The 12,979-nt window shown below is 42.6% G+C and overlaps 1 protein-coding gene across 6 annotated transcripts in view; it reads left to right on the top strand.

Annotated features, from left to right (window-relative positions):
* LOC122562796 (oxysterol-binding protein 2-like) overlaps positions 1-9,044 on the top strand; it is a 343,122-nt gene extending 334,078 nt beyond the window's left edge. For all 6 annotated transcript variants that reach the window (XM_088000163.1, XM_088000162.1, XM_043715996.2 and 3 more), the window contains 2 exons: positions 1,264-1,484; positions 2,055-9,044. In XM_088000163.1, the coding sequence (XP_087856289.1) occupies positions 1,264-1,484; positions 2,055-2,197 (364 nt within the window). In that variant the 3' untranslated portion in view covers positions 2,198-9,044. The remainder of the gene's footprint in view (positions 1-1,263; positions 1,485-2,054) is intronic.
* The last annotated feature ends 3,935 nt before the right edge of the window (positions 9,045-12,979 follow it).

Genomic DNA, 12,979 nt, shown 5'->3' with positions numbered 1-12,979 from the left:
TTGCTGTTCATTCTTTCATTCATTTTTTGTTCTTTCCGTAACGACTCTAGAACAAAAGATGATGTACGAATGCAGATTAATCTTGTGACTGTACTTCATATTGTCATGTACTGGACTAAACCCCCTCCATATATTACAAAGATAGCCTAGACCCTCCTTATTTTAAATGTAAAATTAAGGCATGGCATTCCAGATGCAATTCTATTGGTCAAACTATGCAACTTTAAGCAAAACACACTTAATTTTAACTATAGTGTAAAAATACAAAATAAAAATAAAATAAATTGGCTTAGCTTAATAAAATGCTTATAAAAATGCTTAACAATAATTTTATATATGCTGCAACTAATTAACTGTTCCAATATAGTAATATTCCTTAAACACACCCTTGGCAAAAGCAAATTCAGTCAAATAGGTAGTCTCCCATGCAATTTTAGCAACTGCAAAAAGCTAAAACTAAAACTCCTGGTTCTGTAGGAGCTTGACCCCACCCATCTAGGCTGCTTCTATTGTTCCAACTTTTTTTTAAATGCTCAAAGCCTCACAAGCTGTTTACTTTATTGGCTTTGAGCAGATGACTCTGTACCTCTGTCTCAGCCTTTCTTCACAAAAAACCAGAACAAAATGTACTCCTTAAAGCCTTAGTATCATCATGATGTACAAGTGAAGTCATTGTTACTTTTAATGACATGTAAGGTAACACCCAGCACCGCAACATTCTGCACCTTATGGTTTCAGGCCTACAAGAGCCCTGAGAATGTGAAATAGATTATGCCATTCAGTCCTTTTGAGCTTGTTCTACCATTCATTTCAATCCTAAATATTATTTCCTAATTCATACTTCGACTCAATTAATTTGTTTTTCCTCTGTATCCCTCAATACCCAACAAAGTAAATCAGTAAAAGCCTATTGATCTCTGTCATAAAGATTTTAAACTGACCCAGTGAGTTCCAGCTTTTCACCACCCTTGTCTGAAGAAGCATTTCCTGATTGTAACCCTGAATGGCCCATCTTGAATTTGAAAAATCCACCCTCTTATTCTGATGTTCTCCACCAGAGAAAATAGTTCTTCTGCAAATACCTCAACTAGACCACATTCAACCTCGTGCAATCAATGGGTTAAAAGTCCAATAAAAGAACCTGTGATCATAACAAAACCCATTAAATCATTCTATTGAATCTATGCAAGAACCTCTTCCAAGGCCACACAAATATGGTTGCTCTGCTAAGATGCCCAATAATCGGTAATTCTTCTATTGCAGAGAAAATGCAGAAAACATGTACTACTTTTCTGAACTGGCATTGACCCTGAATGAAATGGAGAGCGGAACTGCTCCAACTGACAGTCGCTTGCGGCCAGATCAACGTCTGATGGAGAATGGTGATTGGGAGGAGGCGAACGTGGAAAAGCAGCGATTGGAGGAGAAGCAGAGAGCCGTGCGGCGCTTGAGAGAGGCAGAGGCCGCCACAGCTGCGGAGGAAGGTGAGGATCAACTGCGTGCTTGTTGTGGCTCAGCTGCAACTGGGAGTACCACCAGGTGGTGCTGGTGAGGTGTCTCAGAACACTGAACTTTCACCTCTGACCCCAGAGCTTCAGCCTTAACGTGTAGACCTCCAAGGAAAACGAGCATCTCCCCCAGAGGTCAGACTTAAAAATGCAATAATCCTCACAGAAAAGGAAGATAATTCTGAAGTCTTGTAACCTCAAGTAGTTATGTGAGAAGGAAAATATCACTCCACGGAAAGAGGGCATGCTGGAAATATTGGGAATGACTTATTGCTGGGAGTATAAAAAGGTGCTTTCCTCTGCTGTCTTAGCATTAACTCAGGTGGCATCACTCTTACCTGTTATTTAGGTCACTGGATTTGAAGACTCAAACAGATATCTAGGATGGGAGTCCAGGGAATACTGCTTTGTACACATTGCACGCTGTGTTTCCCATGTTATAACACTGGCTGTCATTTCAAAACGGTTTCATTGGCTGTGAAGGCCTTGTTGGATGTCCTGAAATTGTGCAAGACATTGTCACAATACACGATCCTTCTTTTACAGGCAGCGAGTATGAACCCTACCAACCAGTATGGTTTGAGAAGAAAGAGGACCCCATCAGTGGAGAGGACATGTTTGTTTACAAAGGTGGCTACTGGGAGTGCAAGGACACCCAGGACTGGAAGATGTGCCCAGATATCTTCTGAGCACCGTTGACCTGGGCCCAGTGGACTTCAGAGTCTCCCTGCTCACCTGAGGGAGAGGAAAGGAGTGCTGCAAGCCTCCACTGCAGAACTCAAAACAGTGGAAACACAGGGCAGCTTTCTGGTACAGACAACGTTAATGCAAAAGAGCACCATGGATACACACTGCAGAAGAGCTACAGACAGCTGTTAGGTTAAGTGTCCGGGAAGTACTCCAAAAACTGTGGTTTGTTTAGGGATTGGGCATGAGCACCAGTACTTTAACAATCAAATCCCCCTCCCCCCAAAAAAATGCCGAAGTGTTACATGTGATCCATATATTTGGGCACAAAGGAGATGATCATTCATTATCACATTACCCTAACCAGAGATTTTTTTTTTGTCCACTGTTTAAATCAAATGAACAGCGCCAACCAGTTGGCTGAGGAATTTTATTGCACTCATCCTGTATCAGAAGGCAGGTTGGGCTTGTTCAGTCCTGATGACTTTGGCATCAAGGATGGCAGCACTTGTAAAAGCAAGTGGTTCCGACATAAAATGGATCAGCAGCCAAGAGGGAAAGGGCATTCCACCAGGCTTTCTCAGACTAGGAATGGAGGGTGAAGTATAGATCATACCAGTGTAAATGTTGTCCCATGTCATCACCTTGTCTAGTTTGAGTAAGTCGTCTTTCAGATCTGCTTAGAACCTCATTGTCATGCTTCTGGGACTTTGTTGCATAATTGCATTAGGCAGGCAGCAAATCACATTACAAGCAGCAAATTTAAGAGATTTGAACAGATTGTCACACTGCATTACTTAGCCTAACTTATCATCCAACATCAGTGTTATTCTCTACTTCAGCAGCTTGAGCAGATTAGCCCCACTTTCTGTCCAAATTCCCAACACAATCAGCTGGGTCACTGGCTTAACAGGTTGCTGTCTTGCTGCTGGTAAACTGAACCATTTCAGATCAGCATTTCATTTTAAGTGTTAAGCCTGCTGCCTGGCAACTTGATATCACCCCCTTCTAATCCATAGGACTGGATAAAGCATGGCTGCCAAGATTTACAGCACAGTGTGGTGACGAAACCATGAGCTTGAGTTCTGAGCATGGTCTGGATCTCTGCCTCATTTCTTGCTGTTCTGATACCGGGCCCTTTAATTGTCAAATTAGTTTCTAAGTGGCTATTAAAGAATGTGCCTTCTAAGAGCAGGTACAACCTCTTTGTAAAAACTAGCTATTTAGCATACTGCAGAAAGTGTTCCCAGGACTGGTGAGACTACATGGCGGGCTGTACTTTTGGGAGGACATGTTCCCTAGCATCCTCCTACCATTGCGGGTAGAGATCATGGAATAGCCTCTTGGAACCAGCTTGGGTGGGGTTCAGAACGTGATCTTTCAGACCTGGTTCACTTGTGGGTTATTTTTCTGTAAATCATGTTTCTTGTGTTTATATCACAACTTGATGTGATGTATGATTCAAGGCCGAGTCATGGCTGGGGACTGGATGTAAGGCTGGTGCATTGTCTAATGTAAAATGGAAGTAATCTCTGACCTTGAAGTGGATGCTTGTGGATCACACAGGGATCGCAAGGCACCCTCTCACTGTGCCAGTGCGGTCCCACAGAGTGCTGTGCTGACAGTGAGGTGGGTTTGCATCAGAAGAGCAGGAACACGAAACACGCAATCTCCAAATAGGAAATAGAGCTACTTGGAAAACCGAGCACTTCTCTCCTGAAAGTGACTGTCAGACACTCCGATAACCTCGCAGAATGCTGCACAGACACCAGTTTCCCAATTCAGTGTTCATTTCCTCAGTTTCCCCACCTGCCACATTTCCCAACTTATGGCCAAATCTGTTGAATAAAGTGCTAACACTGTTTAGATCCATAGGAACCTAGTGTCCAACAAGAGCCCTGCAGGTTGGCTGATAGCAGCCTCTGATGCATTCAAGGGCTGCTGACAGAATACCAGCCAGAAACCAATGAAATGGTCAGTGCAATCTGTAATTCTTTGTTCAGCTCCCAAACAGTTCAGGCCTATTGTTTGTTATTGCAGAGAGTGGCAGTGAAGAGTAAGGCTGTGTACACAAGCTTCCTTGGATTGGATTACCCTTCAGAGGTATCAGCTAATTGGGGTACTACTCCTGGAATATGAACAGCATGTGACTAAAAAAGATCACATATATTTAGGTGAAGAGTTCTCTTTGTCCAATTAGTTTGCACCCTTTAGAAATGCCATCCACACTGCTCTCCCCACCCCCATAATATTCATAAATGTCTCCGCTAAAGGCCAGTGTGTTCCAACACTGGACAAAGCTCCTGTTTACTGAACCTTGTGCTTATTCAACAGTGCAGTCTTTGCACCTCCTAGTGAGCGAGTCCTTGTTGGATCACTATTACATAGGCCGGAGGATAAGGAGTGGCATAGTAACTTTACTTCTCGGCTCCCAATCTGATATGCGGGGATGGCAGAATCTACTGAGGAAGACGTTTGGAGAATTGATGTCAAGTACCCATTCAGAGCTGGGTTCCAGTGCTGCAGTAGGTCTTGCAGTAGGAGCCAGCTATTTGTTGGCTCAGAAATTCCTGTGGAAGAGAGAACTTGCCCAAATTACCTGATTGATCTTGTGATTCCAGTGTTGCTGTGTTTGGTACGAAAAGCCTGTTGGGGATGTGGTACTGGTGACATTCATGAATTGTAGCTGCAGCTTTTACTATTACAGACAGGGCTCTTACATTGTGTGAAATCCCTCATTAGAATGTCACATGCAGACATATAAACTGTCTCCTTCCAGCAGTTCAGATGTTTTTAACAGGACAGAGGAGGGAGACTAATAGGTCTGTGGCTGCCTCAGTATAACGTTCAAGATTGGCAATTTTATAAAGGGTAATGCTGAACAGTTTAAATTTAATTATTGCAATTCTGTTTCTCTAATCATGTGTCCAAGCATTAATTTTCCTTCTGGATTGACATCTCAGGCGGGGAAATAAGATTAGTAAGATGTGTGTGGGATTCAAAATCTCTTCAGACATTCCTATTAGTTCCTCTCCATGAGCTGTCCATTCCACTGTCAGTGATAGAACTTTCTGACAGTTTCAGCCCTACTTCTAGAATACTTTTCCCTCTTCCCACTAACTACACCTCACCAAAATAGCTTATACAAACATACACACTTGACTATGTCTCTGAATTCCTCACTTGTTCTCTGTTCTCGCTTACCCTAAACACTGCCAACCTGTCTCTTCAACTTAGCATCTGTTTGTTGTACTCTTGAAAGCACTTTTTTTCTACCTTGAAGGCACTTTATTAGTGGTGGTGTGTTGTTTGTTGTAATTGAAAGCTCTTAGTTAGAGCATTTAGCTAATTTAACACAAGCAGGAGGTCAGCCCTTGGCCCTTCTACAAGCTGTTTGAACCACAGCAAATACAAATACTTCCAAACACGGTGTCTTCTGAAATAGTTTAGACCCAGCGTTAACCTGACCTTTCCTCACAAATCCCAAACAGTTTCCTAACTCAGTCGATCTATTATACTAGTCACAATTTACAAAGACTAAATGAAGCACACCGGAGACTTACCTGCTGGTTTCTAGATGAACTGCTGAAAATGTGCAAATGACTTGATAATCTCTGCTGTGCTGAACAATTGGATAGTTTTCATGAAGCCATTCCCCAATGAATCTGAGTGCACAGTAGGACCAACTCCCAGAGCTGTTTCCCCTGTTGAATCAGGTGCTTATGCCCTCTGTGCATTATGTATACAGTTGAATCCTAATATACGCTTACATCCAGGGATGGCTGGAACACAAACACTTCTTCCATGATCACGTTTCCTTGTAAGGGTAGAGTGCATTTGGACTGTGATGTGACCTGCAGTTTTCCAGACAGTACCTCTTGCTGGTAGCTCAGCTGATTGATTTGAAGAGTTGAATGGAGAGCAGATGTCTCCAGCCAGTGATGAGGGAAAGTCAGAGAGGGATGTGTCCCCTTCTGCTACTTGGTCCCATATCCAGCTGAGAACTTCAGAGGCAGTGTCAGGCCTTGGAGGAGAGGATTATGTTCCTCCCTTTGTGACTGGGGAATCTGAGATTCATTTCTGCAATCTTTCACAGAACCTTCAAACTTGCAGCTAAGAAACTGCAATTTCAAACAAGGTAGCCCCTTTTAATATTCCTCAGTTTGTAATAAGTAAAGTCTAACTATCCCTTACTAATGGGGACAGACTCTGATTCAATAATTGGCAAATATGTATATCTGGATTTCACTGTACCCATAGCACTTTATATCCCTTTCAGCAGCAGGATTTGATCTGTAATAAATTATTTTGTTCTGAATCGAACTTGCCACAGCACAAGCATAACTTGTTACTTCTGATTGATTGCTAGAGTGTTGGAAGCATTATCTTGCTGGCACCTGTTGTGAATATCTTCTGGGGCAGAAAAGGACCCAAATAGACCATGTGTGTATATATTTACATTATTTAAACAGGTTAGAACATAAAAACCAAGGTTTATAGATCTGTAGTTTACATTTGAGATTGACTACCATATTTATATTGCTAAGATTTGCATATCAATAATGTTGAAGCAGCACTGTTTATCCTAAGTGAATCCATGGTTACTTTGAAGGAGAAATGAGAGGTGAAGAGAAAGACAAGATCTGATTATGATTCAAGTTGCTGGGAGGAGCTGGAAGCTTTGATAGATTGCTACTACAATATGTTAAGGTGCTGCCTTCCCCCAGCTGTTTTGCAGTACCCATCTGGTGCCTGTCACTGCCTCTGCAGCCAGGAGGGTAGCATGGTGTGACCAGCAAATCCCCTCCCTTTCACCCACTTCACCCTCATACCAACCATGCTACTCTATGATTGGTCAAGAGGTGAGTGTGTTTGTATACGTATCTCCATTATCTTTCATTCACCCTCCCCCACCCTCTCCCTATTCCCTTCTGATTGGCACAAATGGTGCCTCTAATGTCTCTTCCTTGCTGAAATAATTTCAGACTCATGTTTTAGGTGCTGTACTGTTTGCTCAGATGACGAGCAAAAGGGATACAAAATAGGCCACCGGGCTTCTCTATTTGAATCCATGTTGTGAAGTGTTCTCTTTGGTGCCATTAGATTCTGAACAATGCATGACTGGATAAAGCACTGTATCAAAACTGCATGGGACAGGCTGTAGATTGACAACTGGGATCTTTGTACATCTGAGACAGTCCTGGCAGCTTGTTAAGAACAAGCATAAAGTCCTTATCCAAACAATGCAAGGTGGAGGAGCTTTACTGAGATAATAAAGCAATGGAAAATTTCCCATCCTGAGACTGATATCACCTTATGGTTTGCATCCTTACCTTTCAGCAAAGTCTACGTCCAACATTACTGTCAGCAAAGGTTCCAAGCCTCCAATACATACCTTCTGTGGGAAGGGGGTTGAATAAAATCCAGCACCTTCACTTTTAAGCTGACACTAGGGAATCCTCTTCAGATTATGCATGAGTGTTTCAATGGAAAAGTCGATACCTTTTAGCCAAGTCTGGATTGAACAGGACAGTGGCAGGACTGATTCGTCCCTTAAAACAGAAGCCCACCTAGTTGGACAGGCTATTGAGATATCTGGTTCTCTAACTATTACAACAAGCGAATTGAGCCATATTGAAATGAAGTAAACCACATCTTGGGACAATGCTGTTTACCTCTACCTCCAATGAAAACTGGTGAAATGAACTTTTGCCTTCTCACAAGCTCAGAGGCTATTCCTATTAATGTTATTTTAAATTGCTTTTGAATTCCATTTTAGTGGGTGTGATTTCACTTACACCTTGCATTGAGAATCTATACGTTAATCGTGTAAGCCCCTCACCTCCAATAACAAGCTAAAAGCTGCAAATGGATCTGGTAGTTTTTGGGGAAAAAAAAGAGGTTGAGTTGCAGGTATGCTGTAGAGGATGTGAAAGTCTGCTACCTGAAAGTGTGACACCATTATCTCAATGCTAGATCTAACTAATTTTTTTTTTATCTGGACCTCAGAATACCCAGCAACACCCCCAAGTCTCATTCTAAGTGTCAGCTAGACCACCTGTTGAACTCCGAGGCAACTTGGTCATGCTTTGCATTGGATCCAGTGGGATTGATGGTATACCCGGCTCCCTTGACTTGTACTTTAAGACTTATTTAGGTAGGCTAATATTGGGGTGTTGTTCCCACCATGATAAGACTGGAATTAGGGACAAAACCCACAAACTCTGGTGGATTGTGCAAGAATTATCAGTGTTGCCTTACCTTGGAACACTTAGATCATGTGCTCACTGAAAACTGCCACCAGGGTCTGAACAGAACAGTAAATATTATGACATGTATGCAATATGAAGGGAGTGCCATTTTTAAGTTGAGTTTATTCTCGTTAGTACAGAAAAACTCAATTGTGATTATGCCTTTCTCTAATTCTACTTTGTAATATTCAATGATAGAAAATGTGCAGAAAACCTAGCTTACTGAAACCACACAAAAGAATAGTTTGCATTTTCAGTGGTGCAAAGATATGTCCAGTGCTCAGTGTTAATCATGCTCTTCCCATATACTTGTATAACCTGCTTAATTATGCAAGTAGCCAAAGCTCCTTATTTTCTATGTAAATTTGAATTGCTTAAAGGAATATATTTACATACATTAATTATTTGCATAAAATGTTAGCTCTTGGGTGCACCCATCTGCTCGTTTGCATATTCCACCACTAACCAGCACCAATCAGAATCCACATTGAACTGACGGGGTAGCAGAACACACCCTTCTTGTGAGATTAAAGACACAAAATGCCAAAAACGTAGAAATAAAATAATATCAGAAATAAAGAGCTACTGTTGTATTGGTGCTTTGTGACATTTCTCTCCTATCATTTAGTTTCTAATTACAGCAATTTGAATTTTCAGTATTCAGGCACTGGTTGTGTACGTAATGCTGTCTCAGCACACTGGAACACCGAGTGCTGCCAGGAAACTCCAGTCAAAATGATCATTGAATGTGACATCCAATGAGAACATCCTACCAGGTTCTAGATTGCTTACTGCCTATTGTGTTCTAGAATACTTGGTCCATGGTGGTCTGGATTGATCACCACCTTGTATTCAAGATTAATGCTTTTCCTTTTTTAAAAATTGATTGCCCCCTGCCCCCACACAAGATGGTGACATCCTGAAAATGTCCATCTTACAGAGGAGGAGGTGCTGAATGTCTTGAAATGCATAAAAGTCGATAAACCCCAGGACCTGATCAGGTGAACCTTAGAACTCTGTGGGAAGCTCGGGAAGTGATTGCTGGGCCTCTTGCTGAGATATTTGCATCATTGTTAGTCACAGATGAGGCGCCAGAAGACTGGAGGTTGACTAACGTGGTGCCACTATTTAAGAAAGGTGGTAAGGAAAAGCCAGGGAACTATAAATTGGTGAGTCTGACATTGGTGGTGGGCAAGTTGTTGGAGGGAATCCTGAGGGACAGGATTTACATGTATTTGGAAAGGCAAGGACTGATTAGGAATAGTCAGCATGGCTATGTGCGTGGGAAATCATGTCTCGTGAACTCGAGCTTTTTGAAGAAGTAACAGAGGATTGAAGAGGGCAGAGCAGTGGAGGTGATCTATATGGACTTCAGTAAGTCGTTTTGACAAGGTTCCTCATGGGAGCCTGGCTGGCAAGGTTAGATCTCAAGGAATATAGGGAGAACTAGCCATTTGGATACAGAACTGGCTCGATGGTAGAAGACATGAGGGGCATGGATAGGGTAAATAGATACTTTTTTTCCCCCCCTGGGGTGGGGGAGGAGAAGTAGAGGGCATAGGTTTAGGGTAAGAGAGGAAAGATTTAAAAGGGACCTAAGGGGCAATTTTTTTCATGCAGAGGGTAGTGTGTATATTGAATAAGCTGCCAGAGGAAATGGTGAAGGCTGGTACAATTACACCTGTCTGGGTGGGTATATGAATAGGAATGGTTCAGAGGGATATGAACCAGGTGCTGGCAGGTGGGACTAGATTAGGTTAGGATATCTGATCGGCATGGACAAGTTGGACTGAAGGGTCTGTTTCTGTGCTGTACATCTCTATGACTATTTGCAAGTATATTACTGCTACTATTGCCTGTTACCACTGGAACAGTCTGGGAGGTGGCTTTACAACACCCTGTAATGGGAGTAAATGATCGTTTTCATTAATCTCAAGCAGTTTTGCTTTGCAGGATATACTGCTGAGCCACTAAACCCATGAATAAAAGTCACCAATTGCAAGCTCTACCTGCTGCAGCTCTTGACAAAACCAGTCTAAGCATCTACCCATCTGAAAAGGTGTAACGTGTTTACTAATAAATATTGGATGTTATGTGCAACGTACTGAGACTAATACCACATTAAGCTTTCATTCTTACATTTGTTTTGAGTTAGTTTTATTGTGCAGTTATCTCCCCTCCCAAAGAAGCAGACCCATTCAGAGCACAAACTGTTTCTGCTTCCAAATTAAATTACCTTGATGTGCGAGAGTTTAGACATTGAGGGAGGAATTCTCAGATCTCAGAACAACTGAAATGTGGTCCTTGGGCAATTTTGGTCATCACTAGTATTTTTTTTAGCAGCTATGATTCCAGCTATTTGCTAGATATTTTCTAAACACCCTGTTCAGAGATTATATTGACACATCTTGAGAGCAGTTGGAACCTGAATCTGGACCTTCAGGCCCCTAGCTATGATACTCAATGTACCTTGATATCAAGTCAGCTGTTTTCTGTTTCTTGGCATTCAGTTGCAATGAGGTCTGGAGCAGAGTGAGCCGAGATTGCCTGAATGAAGTCTCAATAAGCTGGTATGGTCACTTGATGGTATTATTGATAATCCTTCCATCAGTTGCCCGGTGGTTGATTGGGGGAAGCTGATACAAGAGTAATTGCTAGATTTAACAAAATGAAGAACTGCAGATGCTGATGAACTTGTCCTTTAACTCCTGTCACATTCTTCAGATCAAAGGTTTGACCGTGGGGACCTGCATGGCCCCCAATTATGCCTGACCACTTATTCAAATTCTACTAAGGTCCCTACCCACAACTCTTTCTCTGGTACATCAATGACATCACAGTGCGGCTTCCCTCTCTCATTTGGAATTGGACAACTGATCAATTTTGCTTCCAATTTCCACACTGTTCCTACCTTCACCTGGTCCTTCTCTGACTCCATCCTTCTCTTTCTCGACATCTGTTTCCATTTCTGGGGATAGGCTACTGATTGATATGCGCTAGAGATTCAGCAGATCCGGCAGGACCTGTGGAGAGAAAGCACAGTTAATGTTTCAAGTCCAGTGACTCCTCTTCAGAACTGATTGGAGCTAGGAAAAAATATACATGCTATGATAGAGGGTTGGGGGAAGTGGAATAGGCAGAGACAGAAATAAAAATAGACAAAGGAATGGTTGATAGTAAACCAGAAAGGGAGAAAAGCTATTGATGGGGACAATTAGTAGTTGAAAATAAGTTTTTAATGCTGACAGCAACCCATTTCATGATGGTCTGTGCTGTGGGAGTTGCTAAAGGACATGGAAGCAAGTGTTAAGGCTGTAAAATTATTGATCTCTGTTGAATCCTGAAAGCTACAGAGTCACCAAGCAGATGAGCTGCTGTCCTTTCAGCTTGCACTAAGCCTTGATGGAGCTCTGCAATGGGACCCAGACAAAGATGTCAGAGCCGAGGAAGACAGTGTGGAAACGCAAGGCACCTGGAATCTCAATCCTTTTTACACAGATGTTCTGCAAAGTAGTCACCCAGTTTGCATTTCACCTGTAGAGGAAACCACATTGTGAGCAGCAAATACGGTAGACAAGATTGAGTGAAGTGCAGGTTCACCTGGAAGGTGTATTTGGAGCCCTGAATAGTGAGGAAGGAGGAGGCAAAATGGCAAATGTTGCACCTTCTGCAATTGAATGGGATGAGGGGGACATGTTGCAAGTGGACCAGGAGTAGATCAGGATGTCCCAGAGGGAACCAGTCCTTATGAAATGCTGACAAGGAAAGGGAGGGGAATTTGTGTCATGTCATGATATCCTGTTGGAGGTGTTGGAAATGGCAGTTCATGATCCTTTGGATGTGGAGGATATTGGTGTGGAAAGTGAGAACCAGGGGGATCCCATCAGTGTTATGTGAAGGAAGAGAAGAGGTGAGGGCAGCAGTGCAGGAAATGGGTCAAACATGGCTTAGGATCCTGTCAATCATGCTGATGGGAAATCTTTAGTTGAGGAAAAAGGTGGACATTTCTCAGGACCCCTGCAGATGATATATCATCAGAACACGTGATGGAGATGGAAAGCCTGGGAGAATGGAGTGGATTCTTCAGGAGGCCAGGTGTGAGGAGATATAGTTCAGGTAACTGTGGGAGTTGGTGAGCTTTTAGTGCATGTCAGTCAGCGCCCAATGCCCAGAAATGGAAACAGATGTCAAGAAAGAGAAGGACCAGTTGAAGGTGAGAACAGTGTGGAAATTGGAAGCAAACTTGACCAGTTTTCCAATTCCAAATGAGAGAAGCAGCACTGATGATGTAATTGATGTACCAGAGAAAGAGTAGTGGCTAGGGACCTTAGTAGAATTGAACAAAAAGCAAACAGACATAACTGGGGCCCATGCAGGTGCCAATGGTCAAACCTTTGATCTGAAGAACATGACAGATGTTAAAGGAGAAGTTGTTCAAAGTGAGGCCAGGCAGAGGAGAGTGGTGGTGGATGGGGATGGTTCTGGAGTTATTTTCAGGGAGAAACAGAGAGCCACAAGACCGTCCTGATGTGG

Source organism: Chiloscyllium plagiosum, unplaced genomic scaffold (genome assembly GCF_037043375.1).
Source record: "Chiloscyllium plagiosum isolate Xiang-an unplaced genomic scaffold, Cpla_swu_hap1 HiC_scaffold_24, whole genome shotgun sequence".
Taxonomy (NCBI): Eukaryota; Metazoa; Chordata; class Chondrichthyes; order Orectolobiformes; family Hemiscylliidae; genus Chiloscyllium; species Chiloscyllium plagiosum.
The sequence above is the reverse complement of the archived record's forward strand: the minus strand, read 5'-3'. Positions and strand labels throughout refer to the sequence as shown.